We start from the raw sequence: 18,017 nt of genomic DNA, 5'->3' as shown, positions 1-18,017 counted from the left end.
CTAGGTTTTACAGATACAATAAGGGTTCTAAATCTTTTAGTATTGCTATACCGGGTTTCTTTGTGCTGTAGAAAGCGCTGAGGCGGTCTTTGTTATGTATAGTGTGTGATCAGTAGCCAATAGGAACTCAGCGGTGGTCCAGCCTCCAAACACACCTCCAGGGGGCGGGGCTTCGGTTTGCGTCATCAAACGCGAAAAATATATTTACCGGCGAGACGCCCATACGACAAAAATTTCCGCCTGAAACTGCGAAGAAAAAAGCGAGCTACAATTTTAGGAGTGAAGACATCACAAAGAAGAGGAGGAAGAAGAAGACACCGATAGACAGATTTTCTCACCATTAATAGAAAGAGTAGGAGAAGTTGACTGAGGGCATTTAGAGAAGTTTAGTCAAGTCTTGTAGTCAAACTCGAGTCTGTAATTTAGGAAAATACTAGAAGCTAGATTTGTTTTAAACGTTTCTAACTCACGCTACAACCGGAGAGAAGAAGAGTAACCTAGAGAGGAGGCGACATTTCTCTAGTTTCGCGGCAGACGTCAAAAGCGGCTCGTGCCTGACCGAGTGTGTACGCGCCACGATGGAGTCAGACAAGGTAAGACGAGCGAGTCTGATAGAGACTTATTACCTCTTAATAACACCAACTCCTGGGCTTGAGAGACGAATATAACACAGAGGGGAAAAATATGATTTATATATTTCTACGTTTTAAATATGTGCTGAAATTAAATGGGGAACACTTCCCGAAAAATGGGGAGAAAGCTAGTTAGCTGTGTGGGTTTAGCTACATTAGCGCTCAACCTCCAGAGGCACCCTACAGAGTACACTACTTCGGAATTTAAATTTCCGCCACCTGCACTAACTAATACATGGTTTGTTTTATAAGAGACTTTTTTCCAACTCGGAGTTAATATACGGGGGAAATAGTGCATGTACTGAGTGTGAAAGACGGAATTTAAATAACGCACTACGTAGGGAGTAGAGCGGTGCACAAAAACCGGCATTTAACTTCAGGGAAAACAGTTTATATAAATTGCTTCATGTGATAACAAGAAATCAATTAATTACTGTTTATTTTTTTAAACTCAAACACAAGTTAAACTGTATACACGAGGTAAATTAAAACTATTAATTATTTTTTTTCTACCACAAGGAGTCATTTAGGGTCAACTGGCCACATGTAGATAAACGTTGCGATCATATAGATTATAACCTTTACGTATATTAATAAGGTTTTGGGTTCAGTTTGCTTGCTTCATATGTGATCCTTAATTCCACGTGGTGGACATGTATAAAACACGTAACTTAATTACCGGTTACTTTCGGTGTATGATGCTTAACGAGCATAAAAACGCGCCAAGGCCAAAACGTAGCTACAACAAAGAAAGGAAAGAACAGTTGTCTGTGCGGGATCATCTTAACCACACTTATGTCTAGTGAAACTCATGAAGCTACAGCATCATTACAGCGAGTCTGAAGAGTCTGACTCATTTGTGGGGTATTCCTCACGGAGTCCCGGTCTCCTCGGTTTCCTCCGGCGGGCGTGTAGTACGTGCGCTGCCTCAGCTCGATCAGTCTGACGTAACACGAATTTAGGTTTTACATCAGTCGACTCACTGAATGACTTCATTTTAGCAGGGGTGATGGTTCTACAGTGGAGGATGATGAAGAGTCATCATTGCATCATTGAAATAAATGCTCCTTTAATTTACTTGAGGCACGAGGGTCTCAATAATTGATTATATTCCATAAACACAATTAATTTTGTTCACACTCTTATTTTGTTAATAGTTCCTCTTATGCTCACCTTAAAATGATGTAAATTCAAAGCAATGAATCGTTATGTGTTGTTTCCGGAAATTTTGCAGTATGAACCGGCTCTGTCACATTCCCGCTGTTGTTGGAGACTATTTTAAAGTAACAACATATTTTTTTAATCTTTTCTAAAACTTCGGCATGGCAAAGCTATGTTAAAATTAAATTTTGCCTATTTTGAACCAGGTAAAATGTTTGCTTATTTGGATATTTAATATCTTATATTTCATTTAATATCATATATGCTGATAATCTATAGTGAAATTCCTTTCGAGTCCATTGCACTTTCAGGAATGATAAAATAACCTTGCAGTTGAGTGGCTCATACGTGACTAGTAGATGGTTTGGTATGGCTAACCTGACCATAGTGATGATGCTGTGGTTAGACGCTTCCTTTCTTGTGAAGTTTGTGGTTTCTTAAATGTAGGATATGGTATCGTTGGTTGAATCATTTGTCTGTGAGTAGAAGTAGTTGAAGATGTCTGTCAGTGTGAAACCATTGGGGCATTTTACAGGAATTTACAAGCATATTCTGTGTTATTGGAAGGGGATCAAACTCCCAGTGTTGTGGCTGACTTGTTGAGCACGTTTTGAAAATTAGAGTGGCATCTATTTAAGTTGTGGTCCTATATCTCAGTCGTACTCTATCCTGACAAATGTAGCTCTATATGTGTGTCCTTACTATAGCACAGAGCCTGATAAAGCGCTTAATGGTGGACTTGATGGGAACGGTCTAAAGCGTCCTCAGGGACAATGGCACACATCGGGCTGTGGAATACAAGTGATTTGGGTCATATTCCAGCTCTCCTCCCATCAGGCCATCCAATTTTCTGCTTCAGTTTGAGTCTGTCACAGAATTATCAACACAAGCACCCACGACATCTTAATACCTACAAAATATGCACACGTGTGACTGGTGCTACTAAGACCCTCGTGCCTGGGCTTTTCATACTGCGTTGTTTCCTGATCCCCCCCTGGTGACCTTATGAGGAGAACATGGGGGAGGGGTTCAGAGATGGGTGATGGGTGATGGTCATTGTTCTGGACAATCATTGTCCCTCTATGTTTTAAACAAAAGGGAATGGAAGGAAACATGGACCAAGAAACGTGAGAATGCAGATATCAATATCTTACACATAGAAATGTTTAGGTTAAGTATTTATGTCTCTCTCTGTCAGATCATTTTGTAGCATTAGTTTACAGTTTCATCCCTCGCTACAAGAGTACAACTGAGTGTCTGAGTGCAGGAGCAAAATCAAGTAATTGGGGTCATCTGTACAGTTGACCTGCACATTGACAAGCTGAATTAAATCATTTTCAGGGAATAAAACACCTGAACTGTGATTTGATGAATCTTGACAGTCAGAACCTTTGATTAAGCCAAAATCTGCTTCTCTTCAAAAGACTTAATTTCATTTGTGTCTCCTGAAGTCGGTCCAGTTCCTTTCCTTTTCACTCCTGCATGACTGCGCCTTCAGTATGTGCTTCATTGTTACTGTTGGTCCTTCCTGATGAGCCCTAATGAGGAGAACTGTAAGGATTAAGAGAAGGTTTGATAAAATCCAAAGTGACATTACAGTAATTCATGTCCTTGGGAAAGCTGACAGGGAAGTGTACGTTTGTATTGTGATCATGAAAGACATGCTTTTGTTCAGGCGCCTAAAGCCCTCTATATGACAGGATGGAAAAAACTGGGCACAGGCACTGGTAGGTGGTATAAACCAGTTAGTGTCTGCGGTGTAGTCACGATGTGTCTCAGGTTGTGCTGTGAATGGAGGACGTGCTGACTGTGGTGTCACACTATAAAAGGAGCAAAAGAGGGCAGGAGGTAGCAAGTAAGGGAAGAGAGAGCATGATGCCAGGTTAATTTGCTGCCACAGTGTGGCAAGTTCAGCAGTGCTGCAGTCTTCCCTAAACTCTGGATGCTAAGGGTGTCTTTGTGTAATGCTCCCAGCCACTTTCCGTACATTTTACAGGTCTATTTAAGGCACACAACTCTAAGAATGAACTATGGTATTAGCTTGCATTTTTTGTGTAATTGTTTAAAAATATCAGTAACAGTGAATGAAGTAGCAGAAACTTCATTTTACATTAATGCTTCAGTCTTATTTTGTTTGTTTTGTTTTACTCAGACAATGGTGTGTGGCATGAATGGAAGTATTTCAGTGGAAGTGTCAATAAGAGCTGTTGAAATAGGAAGTAATTCTGAGTTTGCTGTTCTGCATCTGTGGTCAGTTGTTTAACTCTTTGCCAAGTGAAACAGAGCATTGTTGCAGTCAGTGATATCTGGACTTTGGTTGATTTACCTGTGGCAAAAACACAGTTTTGTTGACAATCTCCGGACTGTTTATGAGTTTAAAACAGGTTTGTTGTGACTTATCGTTTGTGTTATTTCTTTGCATAACCTGGCCACACAGAATTCAGTTTTTCCCCACCCTCTTATTTAAAGAACAGGATTTGTGTCCTTGTGTCACTAACCCTTTGTCAGTAATTCTTATTCTTAATGCGTATGAGCTGAGTTCAAGCGCGGAGATATGGCCTGGTCAAAGTAAACTAAAGCTGGAGTACAGACGTAATCAGAGGGACATGGCCTGTGCGTAATGGAATCCATGTTTACTTAAAAGTAAACATGGCCTCTTAAACGTGAAGTGTTTCATTTTGGTTAAAGCGGCATGCGTTTAACCTTAGTGTCATCGGCATTTTATAGAGGATCGAAGCTTTTAGTCGGAATGTGATTACACTTGGCTTGTCTTCATGATGGTTTTTAAAATGACCAGTTAGACACATTCCCTTAAAATAGGCAGCAATAATTAATATTATTATTATTATTTTCTTAATCTTAAGTTATTGTTCGTTCCGAGAGAGGCTGTTTACTGCTTCAGTTTAAACAAAGTGTGTAATACAACTAAAGTGGCACATCTCTCCTGCTAGTGGGCTGGGTTAATTTGCATGTTGGTTTGGTTGAGCCAATAATTTAATGTGCCTTGTGAGGAGATGCCTTTGAGAGTTGAAGATTATGACTTCTCTTATGACCCTTATACTATTACTTCTCTATTATAACGTTGAGATAATTTTATATTAATATAATTTTATTTAACACCATGGGTTTGTATAGATTTTGGTAATTGCTGATAAATTGATGGTAAATTCTTGAGGAAGATGCTTTAAAACAGGCATGACCTCATTTTCCCAAGTATTTCCAGGAATAAAAACTTGTCTACAGTAAACTAACATCCTAAATATCTGAGAAAGTCAGTGTGTGTCGCCAGTGTATGGCATTGTCAGATGAGGGTTGTACAGTATACTAGCAGTGAAGGAGAAGAAAAACTAGAGGTAGAGAGAGAGAGAGGCCTTTTTCTTTGCCCACGATGCAGATTATTGCAGCATATGTTATGCAACTGATATCCCTTCCCCCCTGTGCACTACCTACACTTCAACTGGAATTTATGTGTGTGCGTGTGTGTTATGCACAATACATGTGCTATGAGTGTTGATTAGTCAGGAGCTGTTCAGGCTTGTAGGGGCCAGAGGTGGGTTTATCCTATCTTACGTTTATGGTTCTCCTTTTCAGCTCAGCATTTGTCCATGGCCTTCATGACTGTGCGTGTGTGTGCGCGTGTGTGTGTGTGTGTCTGTCCTGATATGTCTTTTCCTTTAAAAACTCTGTTCCATTGTGTACGTTGCCTTATTTTAAAAGATTAAGGCATGAATGTGACAGAAAAGTATTTTGCACATGAACATGAACCCTCCCCTCTCTGTCGACAGAACTGAAGTCTCCATATTTAGAATTGTTTAAAGCCCCAATCTCTCTTAAAGAGATACACACCCTGTTTGAAGAATTTCCAGTGCTTCCACAATTGTTGTGTTGCTCAGCAGTAGAACTACTGTTGTGAGAATAGGAAGGATGTAGTTAAATTTAAAAGGGAAGCTGGCCAAGCTTTCTTTATGTATTTGTTCACGTTTCAAATGCTGCATACAGAATATTCCTAATCCAGACATACATTATTACTTTTAAACATCCAAAACAAATACCTTTCTGTAAATAATTTAAGAAAAAAACCCAATTTTCAAAATAAATTGCATGCACATACTTTTGACATAAAGGGAGGTCAGGTCTTGAATTTTGATGTGAAATGAATTTTGATGTAAAAATGCACACAATGCAAAAGCAGTTATAGTCATTTTATATACCTAAATTATTATAGCTGTAATTTTGTAATTGTCTTGAAATAAGCACAACTTTATAGGTAGATTTTGGCTGTAGCTAGTCATAAATAAATAAATAAAAGGTTTCTTTAAGGTTTTATCCACAGAGCTTACTTGAAGCTATGTGTGTGTGGGAATATCCTGTGCTGGAACTGTTTAAAAAAGAGCAGTCATGCACTCGATGACCTCCAGCAGTTGCCGTCTTATTGGTTGACAGCCAGCAGATGTATTTCCCGTTTTCTTCTCTCTCGCCTCAAGTTTGCATAAGTGGGTGTGGGTTTGTGTGAATAAGTGTGTGTTGCTCTTTGCGAAGTGAGATCTATGACTGCTTTAAACGTATGCTGACGTTTTTCAAAACCTAGCTACATTTTTTATGTCAGAACAAAATGCTGAGGGAAAAAAATTTACAAGCTTCAGTGTTTACATTCTCTCCAGTACACACAGAGCACCATAGCTACAGCACAGAAAATATTTTAACTCTTTATATATCCAGCAACTAGTTGATTTGAAGTTGATTTGAACATATTTTAACAACACTGCAAGCTTACTCTGTAACCAGGAGAACTAATTTATTCTGTCCACATCTAGGCAACAAATCAAATATGTGGCCAGTGTTTCTCATGTGTGATTTTAGCTTGTGCATAAACAATCTTTAACTGAACTAAATGAGGAGGATTGACATTTTTACATTAAATCTCATTAAAAAGAATGTGTTTGAACGCTAGTTTGGCTGAGATTCTCCATTCAAAATCCTTTGCCTAGAAATCTGGCACCTTGGGGTCTGATTCTTTTGTCTGTTTACTGGATTACTGGGTTTAGTCAGAGTGAGTCAACATTTGGTGTGGTTTGTTAGGTTCATGGCATGTGGAATAAAGGTGTCTGCCCAAGCTGCCCTGTGGGATTAAACTAGTGAAATGTTCAAAATAACAGGAACTTGGACAATTATTGTGCAGCTCAGATTCTGTCCCCAATGTACGTGCAGTATGAGCAGCATGGACATAATATAGTCTACCACTTCAAAAACAAAGGCCTGAAAATCTGCTACATTACCCCATTCTGAATTCTTAATATAATAAGCTACTTGGTTATTTAGCTGTTATATTTATCTATTTGCTAAACACCAATCTTGGAAGATGTTTTACAAATTTACAAAATCATATCAGGTCTTCAGGTAATTTCATTCTGGTTGTAACACAGTAGTAGTGACCTACTGCATAATGTGCATTAGGCTGAAACATTAAGAAAATGTGCGTAAAAACGTCTTTGAATGGATTATACAGGTAGAGTGAGAGAGAGACAGAGAGACAGGTGGATAAAAAGGCAGAGAACAGTTCTTGAATTGAGAAACTACTTACATTTTTAAAAATTCTATCCTAAATAAAGCCTTCGCCTTCAGAACAGTCTCTCAGAAGCAGCTATTATACTGTATTGCCTTTAATCCATCTTATCTCACTTGTTCAAGAACCAGCAGGCTCAAACCAGAGCACGCTGACCCGAGACTTGTTTTTGTTTAGATGTGGAATGAGGAAGAGTCTATGAAGACTGTTCTACAAGCATTTCCTTAATATATTTATGGATCACGATTAGATTTGTGCTTTTAGATTAAGATCAGAATTCACAAGTCATATTCTCTATCAACTTAAGAAGATGTTTTCTGTCTTTCTTTCTTTCGTTCTCTTTGGTAAACATGTATAAAGAATTTCTTGAGAAGTCAAGTTCAAATTACTGGATGTTGTCATATTTCCTGTTTGGCAGCTTTACTTTCCCTCTTCACGGATTGCTAGGGTTTAGCTTTGGTGGAAGATGCAGAATAAATCTGACTTTTTATGTGTCCCTTGTGGTATTATGAAAGGTCCAAACGTCTCATACTCACAGTTTGGCCAAAGCCAAATATAGTTTTATGTGTAGGTTGAGGGAGAGAGAGAGAAAGTCAGTGCCACTTCTCCTGATGGTATTTAATGAATATTGACTGGTGATGATCAAATTGGACCTTCATAAAATTGATTCACTTTTTTTCTTTTGTCTTTTTGCAGAAGGTGACATTCCAGCTGATGCTGGCTGTGGGAACGGCTGTGATAGGATCCCTGCAGTTTGGATATAACACAGGAGTCATCAATGCCCCTCAGAAGGTGTGGTTTGATCATACAATACCCATGCATGTACAGACGTATATAACACTGACCCTCATGGAGAGACACTAATGAGGACACATACCAAAGCGCTCAATATCAGAACATGAAAAATCCTGTGAGATTATATAATATGCAAAATTGTATGTACAGTTTTTAAGGGTCACATTGTGGGGAGAATGGTTAGATGTTTACACACATGCTAACATTGTAAGTGACATGAATTGAACTATTGTCTTAGGCCTAAATGATTTCTCATCTTTATAGGGCAAATATACTCATGGTCTCTGAGAAACTTTTACGGATGTGTGCCATAAAAATATTTACCGTCATCAAGACCTGTAAAAGTTCTTAGGAACACATTTATCAAATTGTTGATGAATGGAGCATGACAAATTCCTGAGCCAACACCTGGCTCTCTTCCTGGTCAATGACCTTCTTGTCCTTTTGGTGAAACTGCTCCACTCCCTTTACATTTCACAAGATATTAAACAAAGTCAAGATTAAGTCTCAGTAAGTCTCAGCATTAGCTGCTGACATTTATAGAGACTAGTGTTTTTGGAGCAGAAACAAGTAACTAGATTTTGTTCTATTTAACTGTAGCTAGGAGGAATCCCACACATTCAGTAAAAAAAATGTACACTGCATCCACAAATAAATCAAACATTGGGCACAATAACAGAAAAAATAGTTCACAGATAGTTCTAATTGCACTTGATAGTTTTCACTTTGAATAACACCAGTGTTATGCACAGTTACTCTTTTGGCATCAGGTTTTAAGGAGGTACTGGCCATGGCTAGTTCAGTTTGATGATAGAGTTAATAAGGAGACCTTTGAGAAGATAAGGTGTTAAGGATGTGATAAGGACACTCTACTCCCTTAACCAAGCTTGCACCAGATTAGGACAATTTAATAATTAGTTTTTGTAGTGTTACACTAGATGGAACTAAAAATTAGTACAGAAATATAGCTGCTATTTTGTAACTGTGGGAGTTCTTGAAGAGTGTATGAGACTTTATTAGGAGCATATAGTGGATCTAGTGTAAGGCACCCCGCCTATATACACACATACACAGTTGCCTACATGATTGGGCCTCAAATATGAAAAATAAACAACCAATACAGGAGAGAGAGGTCATGCAGTGACTGTAATACCCAGTAGCTTTAGAATGTAGATGGATACTGTGTTGGAGAAATAAACTAGTTTATTTACCTCAAAGAGACACATTTGTGGCTTCTCCTTCTCAAATGTTGTATTAAGCATTTGTTCAGCAGAAAGTATAGATTTATTATTTGAGGAAAATCAGTGATAATGGGGAAAATTATTCTTGGTTGTTCATGTGTGACGCAAGGCTTCATTGTGCATACAGACCTCCTGATTAGATTGCCACATCCTCAAGGGCTCTTGGTAGAAAACTCCCTACCTCCTAAGACAGGGACAGAGATAAACATGCGCACGTGTGCAGAAACACCTTATCAAGAGCCAGGCGTCACTTATACATGCTATATTTCAGTCTGCCTCCAGCTCCACCATGAATGGGCTGTGTGTTTCATCATGGCCAGGTGGATCTGAGTCTTTCCACAACTGCTCAATAATTTATAAGGCTTCTGTTGGGGAAACTGAGATGTGGGTCAAGTGAACAGATGTGGGTATCTTTTTGCATTTTGGTATCTTTTTGACTGGTGTCTTTTCATTTTTAGTTACTTTTATCACCTTTAGAGATTGAACTCCCATAATATGCATTGGAACAATCCAGATTAGGCCTGTAAATGGACCCCTGCACTTAGGATGCAGCCCATAGTTCTAATTACACTGTGGTGCTCGTTGGCACTTTCAGAATAAAGCATTGTGACTCTAAAAATGGGTAGTTTGTTCCACAAGTGACATATTGTTTGCTTTAATTTTAAATGCATTATACACTTAAATTCAGTGCATATTTTGAACAGAGTATTGTGATCCTTAAATAAAGTGTCACAGAGATCACCAGACTCTGGGTATCTTCCCTCTTTCAGAACCCCTTTCAGTTCCTGTTTATTCATGCAGTTACATGTATGCTCAGTTCAGACAAATGTCAGATCTAGAACTGATTTTGGGCTATAAAATTGGCTTTGATTAAGTTTAGCAATACACGCCTGACAAAGAAACAGCTCATGGTCAGGGCCATGATACTGCACTTTTCCACACACTGACTGTTGTATTTCAGTTCCCGAGTGTTTGAGTACATAACCAAAGCAGCAATCATTGTCCAGTTACCTACAGATGACACAGCAGTACTGCCAGTTCTATTTGTACAGCACCATGTATTATATCATTACTGTATAATGTCAGTTCATGCGAGGGGTATCCATAACAGAGGCACATGATGCGAGCTTGACATGTGCAATATTTTGGACGATGTCAGAGAGCATGGGACAGGTTATCTAATACTCATAGTGACGAGAGTGAGGGAAGGACGTTCCCTTAGAGACATTCTTGACAACCTCCCAATATGTAGAAACCTGATCTCCCTGAATGGTTGCCCTGCTAAACTTCTCAGCACAACATAACACTGTTCCCGTGACACCTATTCAGGACAGGCAAACACGCAGCCCTGCCCCTTTCTGTATGCCCTTTTATTTCCCTCTCACTAAAGGTTTGTTTGATTTGTTGTTTAAAACTGTATTTTTTAATTCTACTCGTTTACTATACACTCCTTCAAACTCAGAATACACAGATAGAACAAAAAATAGTGTCTCATACTTTCAGAGAGAGGGAGGGAGAGGGAGATTTAAGAATGTGACCTTTACAAAATATCACATTGCAAATAAACTGACGCCTTACAGCAGTATGTTTAAAGGCACAGGTAAAACACTAATATCCCATGGTTAAATACTAGTCTTTATACATTTGACCAAAAACGTACATATATTTTGCATTATGTAAATGCTTTTATTCAACAGAAATGTTTAAAGTGGGTCAGGATACTGAAGGGACACAATAGTAGTCCATTGATTTCTATGGGACTTGTTTTATTTATAGCATCCTTTTCCAATATCAGTTTTGGAAAAAGCCATACATTGCACAGCCCATATAAAGCCATTTTCTATTGAACGCTTCGGTCCTTTGTCTCATTCGCTATGTTTGTCAACACAGACGTGCCACCGAGGAGGCGTAACTGTAATTCGACTCCCCCTCTGACCTTTTCCTCATTCCGGGCCTGCTAAAGTTGCTAAGAAAACATTACACGCACTGCCACCTGCAGGACAAACTGGTTGTTGCAATTCAGGGCTTTAGCTCAGCTTTTACAGCTTGTTGTAACCTTTCATTATGGTCCGGTTAACTTGTGAAAACCCACACTGGACACTACTTATTTTAGACGGATACATTCAAAGTCAAATGAAGCATTTTATTATAATTGTTTATGTGCTTCTGTGTGTTGTAGATCATTGAGACCTTCTACAATGAGACATATTTTGACCGGTTTAAAGAACCCATCACATCAACAACCCTCACGTCGCTGTGGTCTCTCTCTGTCGCCATCTTCTCCGTGGGAGGAATCTTTGGCTCATTTTCTGTTGGACTTTTTGTGAACAGATTTGGAAGGTAAACCCAAGTGATGCTGATGCCCCGTTGCTATAGAGAATGTTAGAATTGCATCATGTTAAAATCTTTGCTATTGTGTGAAACATATATAAATGTAATGCTTATTGGAAAAAGGCATCCTCTATTGTTCACTTACACTGTTTTTGGTGTTTTTTTTTCTTTTTTTTACAGGAAGAACTCCATGCTCTTTGCTAATGTGCTAGCCTTCATCGCTGCAGCGCTGATGGGCTTCTCTAAGATGGCTGCTTCATGGGAGATGCTAATAATTGGGCGCTTTGTGGTTGGACTGTACTCTGGCTTGTCTACTGGCTTTGTGCCCATGTATGTGGGTGAAGTAGCACCAACTGCGCTCCGTGGAGCCCTGGGAACTTTGCATCAGCTGGGCATCGTTATTGGCATCCTTGTGGCACAGGTATATTTTGAACTTCACTTTATGCCTATGCAAGTATAAGCAAATTTGATATACTTGTTTTTGATAAAGCCTGGATATGACAGCTGTTGCAAAATTTATGAAAAGCAATACTGTGAATATATTTTGGGTAGCATTTGCTGATGTATATAGAGGGTGTGTAGTGTAGAACTAATCTTAAACTGTATTATTTATTTATTTATTTTTCGGTGCTGTAGGTGTTTGGCCTGGACGTTATAATGGGGAATGCCTCTCTCTGGCCTTTCCTCCTTGGTTTTACCTTCATCCCAGCCCTGATCCAGTGCATCCTACTGCCTATGTGCCCTGAGAGTCCTCGTTATCTCCTTATTAACTGTAACGAAGAGAACAAAGCCAAAGCAGGTCAGTACACACACAAATGCTGCTCTATCACCTTATGTACTGAGGTTTTGTTCTCTTTTACCCATGTGATATTTATTGCTAAGACTAAATCCTGCTGATTTGTTTTCTTGTGTGTGAAGTGTTGAAAAAGCTGCGTGGGACCACAGATGTGAGTGCAGACATGCAGGAGATGAAGGAGGAGAGCAGACAGATGATGAGGGAGAAGAAAGTGACCATTCCAGAGCTGTTCCGCTCCTCAATCTACCGCCAGCCTTTGGTCATTGCCATTGTGCTACAGCTGTCCCAACAACTGTCTGGCATCAATGCTGTAAGAACACACAGCCTGACTCACCCTGCTCTTATTTGCCTGCAGAATGCGATTATAACATTTATTTTGGTGCATAAGGCTTACCATGTTTTTTATGTGTGTAGGTGTTCTACTACTCCACTGCAATCTTTGAGAAGGCTGGAGTGGAGCAGCCTGTCTATGCTACTATTGGAGCTGGAGTTGTCAACACTGCTTTTACCGTGGTGTCGGTAAGTCACAAACCAACATATCTGTCAGAGTCTATACTTTGGGACAGATAGGTGTCTAGCTGTTTTCCACTTGGCATTTTATAAATTATATCTGTGTTTCTCTTTTTTTCTGTAGCTGTTTTTAGTGGAAAGAGCTGGACGCAGGTCTCTGCATTTAATAGGTCTGCTGGGCATGGCTGGATCTGCTATCCTGATGACTATAGCTCTTGCACTACTGGTATGTTTCTATCAGCCCACATTGTATATTTCCCATCAGTGTTAATGCACGACAGTGTTCATTAAACTACATAATACCTGACTGGAGATTTCTCAGCTTGAAATGAACAATGTCAAAGGCAACCTTTATGATACAGGAATATATGATAATAAATGTTGATTTAGGCCTGTGTCATTTCTCATAAAACATGAGCCTGATTAACACTGATCAACAGTAAAGGTTTCATTGTCTACTTATCAATGGAATGAACTGGCTGCTTATATTTCCTGTAGAGCATGATGTAGCCATGAGGATTTATTTGTGCTGTTGTGTGTTTGTCTCACAGAGTCAGGTGCAGTGGATGTCATATGTGAGCATCGTTGCTATTTTCGCTTTTGTGGCCTTTTTCGAAATCGGACCTGGTCCGATCCCTTGGTTCATCGTAGCCGAGCTGTTCGGCCAAGGCCCCCGGCCTTCTGCTTTTGCTGTAGCTGGGTTCTCCAACTGGACCGCCAACTTTATTGTGGGAATGTGCTTCCAGTATGTGGAGGTAAGACAGAAAGATTGTTGATTTTGACATGGTTTCCAATTATTGCAGTCTGCTTTCTTACATGTTTTTTGACTGAGAAACCATAATTTCACTGTAACGTCTAATCTGTCTCTCTTTCCATCCTTCTTTCTGTCAAACAGAGACTTTGTGGCCCATACGTCTTCATCATCTTCACCGTACTGTTATTGATCTTCTTCATATTCACATACTTCAAGGTTCCTGAGACAAGGGGGCGAACATTCGATGAAATCGCTGCCGGTTTCTCCCAGCGAGCAGTAGGATCAGATAAACCGTTGCCCGAAGAGCTCAACAGTTTGGGAGATTCTCAGCTCTGAGCCCTGTCTCCTAGCCCTTATTCTTCATTCCCTGTCACTCATATACCCAACTACTGAGAGAGGGGCATGCTGGTGGTCAATCAAATGTATCTCCCCCTCTCCTGACTGCACCTGCCTTGCTGCCCTGCTGGGTTTCAGTGCTTCTGCACCCCCTTCCTATACAGAGACTGTTGAGCATTGGGATGTGGAGAAAGGTGGGGATTAAGCTAATTTATGAGATTTAGACCAGAGGATGTTTTCAGCCTTATTTTATATTTCAGTGAGTGTGTCTTTTATTTTTTCAACTTCACATCTGTTACTTAGTATGTGTGAATTCACGTTTTTTTATTGTGGTTGGTCATTCCTGGTCAGCTACCATGCCACCAGCAAGCTTTTAACTTTGACTTTTAAATTGGAGTGTTTTTCACTTTTTGCCCACTCAAAATTTAGTAACCTTTTAAAATTCATGTAACTGTATTTTTTTTGTCAGCCATAACTGACCCTAATGTTGTAGTTATATTTTGTTATACTATATATCAGTAACTTTGACCTTACTTTAAACCAAAAATGGCCCTCTCCCAGTCAAAAATATTGCAGCACTGTGGTGTGGTGCCTCTTTCAAGGGCTTTGTAATTACGTATTATATCTTAGTCAGGCAAGTTAAAAATCAGAGTGCACTAAACTGATCCGTGCTGTGGCTCTCCTGGATTTGAGACACAAATTCCAGACTTGAACTGTTCCCTGTTGTTGCTAAAATCAGAAATTCTATGTATTACACAGATTATTTTTATATATTACAAGATAAATGGCAAAAATACATTTTATCGTCAACAGTGAATTTTAACAAATGTCTCATACGTTTATAAATGTTTTTACAATTTATAAAGTCTCCAGAACAAAATTTTTTGAAGTGCACTGAGAAAAATTATAACATTTCTATACAATGAAACTGATGTAAACTTGACATTCTGTGGAATTTCAACAAAAATATTTATAAAAATACAGTTTGTAGAGTTACGGTATAGTTCAACACACCTGTCTTACACTCATTGCCAATAAGCAAATTCAGGACTTCTGGCTTCAGAGGAAGAGCAAAATATAGAGGCAGTAAAGAATGATACACATACGAGCAGGCTCACACAACAGTTATATATGAAGATCTCCCACTCTATTTTTAGCAGAAATCAGCATATCTTCTTTTGAATGTTGTTAGAAACAATTCAAGTGTTTTATTTAATTGTACTTTGTAACCTGAGATCACAGCGTTAGTGTAATGCATCGTGTCCCATAAACTCTCTGATCCAACCCGATTGAAATTAAATACATTACTATATGCAGGCAATATATCAAAATATTGGAATGTATTTTGGTTCAATCATTCGTTGTCTATGACCGCTTGGACAGTTCAGGGTGGCGGTGGGTCAGGAGGTTCCCCGGAATCGGAATCACTGGGTGCAAGGCAGGAACACACCCTGGAGGGGGCGCCAGTCCTTCACAGGGCAACACATACTCACGGACACCTTCCAATATGTGTTTTTGGACCGTGGGAGGAATCCGGAGCACCCAGAGGAAGCCCACGCGGACACAGTGAGAACACACCAAACTCCTCACAGCCAGTCACCCAGAGTGGGACTTGAACCCACGAAGTCCAGGTCCCTGGAGCTGTGTGACTGCGACACTACCTGCTGCGCCACCGCGCCGCCCTATTTTGGTACATTTTTAATGTGTTACTTTTTTGTAAGAGCAGCTCTAGTATTCTTTAAAAAGATTTTAGGATCACTTATCACCTGCTGAAGATCTGATAGGAGTTGAAGGTAGCACATTTCAAAGTTAATCTAAAGAATGCGTGCTTCTGGCCTCGGCTCTGTGTCAGCGTGGCCCGCCCTTATTATTGTATCTGCTTTCTGAAACCTGCTGTTTGCTCAATTTATGCTGCACTTTATCACATGTCTTTTCTGTAATCTTTTGAATCACTCCTGATAGATCCAGACTTGTTTGTTACAAAGCAAAAAAAAAAATAATCCTGATCATTACTGAAGAAAGACTGAAATACAGTGGCGCTGACATTTTTGCGTGTCATCACATACGACCACGTGCGCCCAGCCCTGACCTTCTAACGATCATTATTTTTGATGCGTATTGTTTCAGGCATAAAAAAAAGAAGATGACTCATAATGAGTTCTGAATTCATTATCAAATCTTGCACGGCCAGTTTCAAGGACACATGGCATTTTCGTGAGAGAAAAAAAGGGGGGTGCATATTTTGGGGGCTTTTGACCTCATTAGCAAATACATCACCCCAATGCATTCCACAGAGAGCTGGGGGCATATATTCAGAGTGGGTGCACGCAAGGATGTGGGGGCGGGGGGGTGTGTAAGATTGTGTGTGTGTGTGTGTTTTTGTGTCCTCTTGCACATGTAAAGCACTGTACCACATCAGAATAGTCTGTAGGCACCAAAGGCACTCCTAAATTTCTTTGTAAAAATAAGATATAAGTTGCCATCCGTTTGAACCTGAATCAGAACACTTATAAGAAAATCACAGGAGTGTGATGTTGTAAATCTATTTTAAGCACTCTCTGAAAAACACATAAACAGGGTTAGCTTGTCTTTGCTTAATAAAGTGTTATGTGGCCATGACAATGTAAATATGAACTGTATAAATAGAAAAGATAACTGTATAACAATATCTGCAAAAGCCCTGTAGTTTGAAATGATCTATTTTACCTAGTGTTTATGTTACTTTCCATGTAAGAAGCAGTCTTGGCTTTTTTTTTTTTGTTTGTTTGTTTTTTTGATGTTGTTCTCTATAGGTTCATACTGTATGAGTAGGGCTAATTCTCATCTTGTATTTGTTTACTGGTTTAAAAACATTTTATTTATTAGATTGCCTAATTTATTTAGTTGTTTTCTTTGATTTTACTATTATGTTTAATAAAATAGTTACCAAAAACCCTTTGTGTGCTTATGTTTAATGATTTCCTGCTCACACTGAAAAAAAGATCACATTCTTGTCCTAAGCAGCGGTGAATGTCTTTTGGAGTCCTGCAGATAAAATCCTCTGGCTTTTCTCAGTGGAGGTTTTACTGCTCATCTAACTGTAACCGTATCAGGCATAATTAGAGGAGAGAAGCAGACAGGTTCTGTTTTGGAACAGCAAGTGTTTCCAAAATGTCAGCCAAATTCCTGCAGAGCCCCAGTTTGGCAAGACTCAACAGGGCACAGGGTTCGCTTGCAGTACTTCGCTTGTCCACATGATGGCAGTGTTTGAACACCATTGTTCTTCAAATCCTTTGAAACATTGTTCAGCTCCTGGACCCTTCTTTAGCAAACCATCTCAAACCTTTAAACCTGGGTGTAAAGCCTAAATCCACGTATGAGAATAAACATAATGAAATAATAACTATTAGTTTAAGATTGCAGATTCGGTTCCTAAAGGGAAAACAAACACCATGCTTGTGAACGCTTTACTGATATATTTGACTCATTCTCTCTTATATAGTATATAAGGTAGGTAAATGATTCCATGTAGGCTCTGGACCCACCGCAACAGCGGTTACAGATAATGAATGAATGAATTTCAACTTACTTCTGATTGAGCAATGTTTAGTGTTCCTATGTCGTTTCAGGGTCGCGGTGGGTCCAGAGCCTACCTGGAATCATTAGGCGCAAGGCGGGAATACACCCTGGAGGGGGCACCAGTCCTTCACAGGGCAACACACACTCACACCTACGGACACTTTTGAGTCTCCAATCCACCTACCAACGTGTGTTTTTGGACTGTGGGAGGAAACTCACGTGGACATGGGGAGAACACAACAAAATCCTCACAAACCCACAACCTCCAGGTCCCTGCTACCTGCTGCGCCACCGTGCCGCCCTGTTTAAGACAATTATTAGTCCTGATTAAGCAATTAAT

At 39.6% G+C, this 18,017-nt stretch overlaps 1 protein-coding gene across 1 annotated transcript; it reads left to right on the top strand.

Moving 5' to 3' along the window:
• Nucleotides 1-245: 245 nt before the first annotated feature.
• On the top strand, nt 246-17,026 carry slc2a1b (solute carrier family 2 member 1b). Its single transcript, XM_066662935.1, has 10 exons — nt 246-593; nt 8,053-8,148; nt 11,572-11,732; nt 11,904-12,144; nt 12,360-12,522; nt 12,642-12,829; nt 12,934-13,038; nt 13,154-13,255; nt 13,581-13,784; nt 13,925-17,026. The coding sequence occupies exons 1-10, from the start codon at nt 579-581 to the stop codon at nt 14,117-14,119; spliced, it is 1,470 nt and encodes a 489-aa protein (XP_066519032.1). The 5' UTR covers nt 246-578; the 3' UTR covers nt 14,120-17,026.
• The last annotated feature ends 991 nt before the right edge of the window (nt 17,027-18,017 follow it).

This window comes from Hoplias malabaricus, chromosome 3 (genome assembly GCF_029633855.1).
Source record: "Hoplias malabaricus isolate fHopMal1 chromosome 3, fHopMal1.hap1, whole genome shotgun sequence".
Lineage (NCBI taxonomy): Eukaryota > Metazoa > Chordata > Actinopteri > Characiformes > Erythrinidae > Hoplias > Hoplias malabaricus.
Note: the sequence above shows the minus strand (reverse complement) of the source record. Positions and strands in the feature narration are given on the sequence as shown.

What these genes read in the sequence shown, in the direction of transcription:
- slc2a1b (XM_066662935.1), top strand. An exon ending in TCATCAATGCCCCTCAGAAG is followed by an intron (nt 8,149 to 11,571) that starts GTGTGGTTTGAT and finishes TGTGTGTTGTAG; the next exon opens with ATCATTGAGACCTTCTACAA. An exon ending in CTGCTTTTACCGTGGTGTCG is followed by an intron (nt 13,039 to 13,153) that starts GTAAGTCACAAA and finishes TTTTTTCTGTAG; the next exon opens with CTGTTTTTAGTGGAAAGAGC.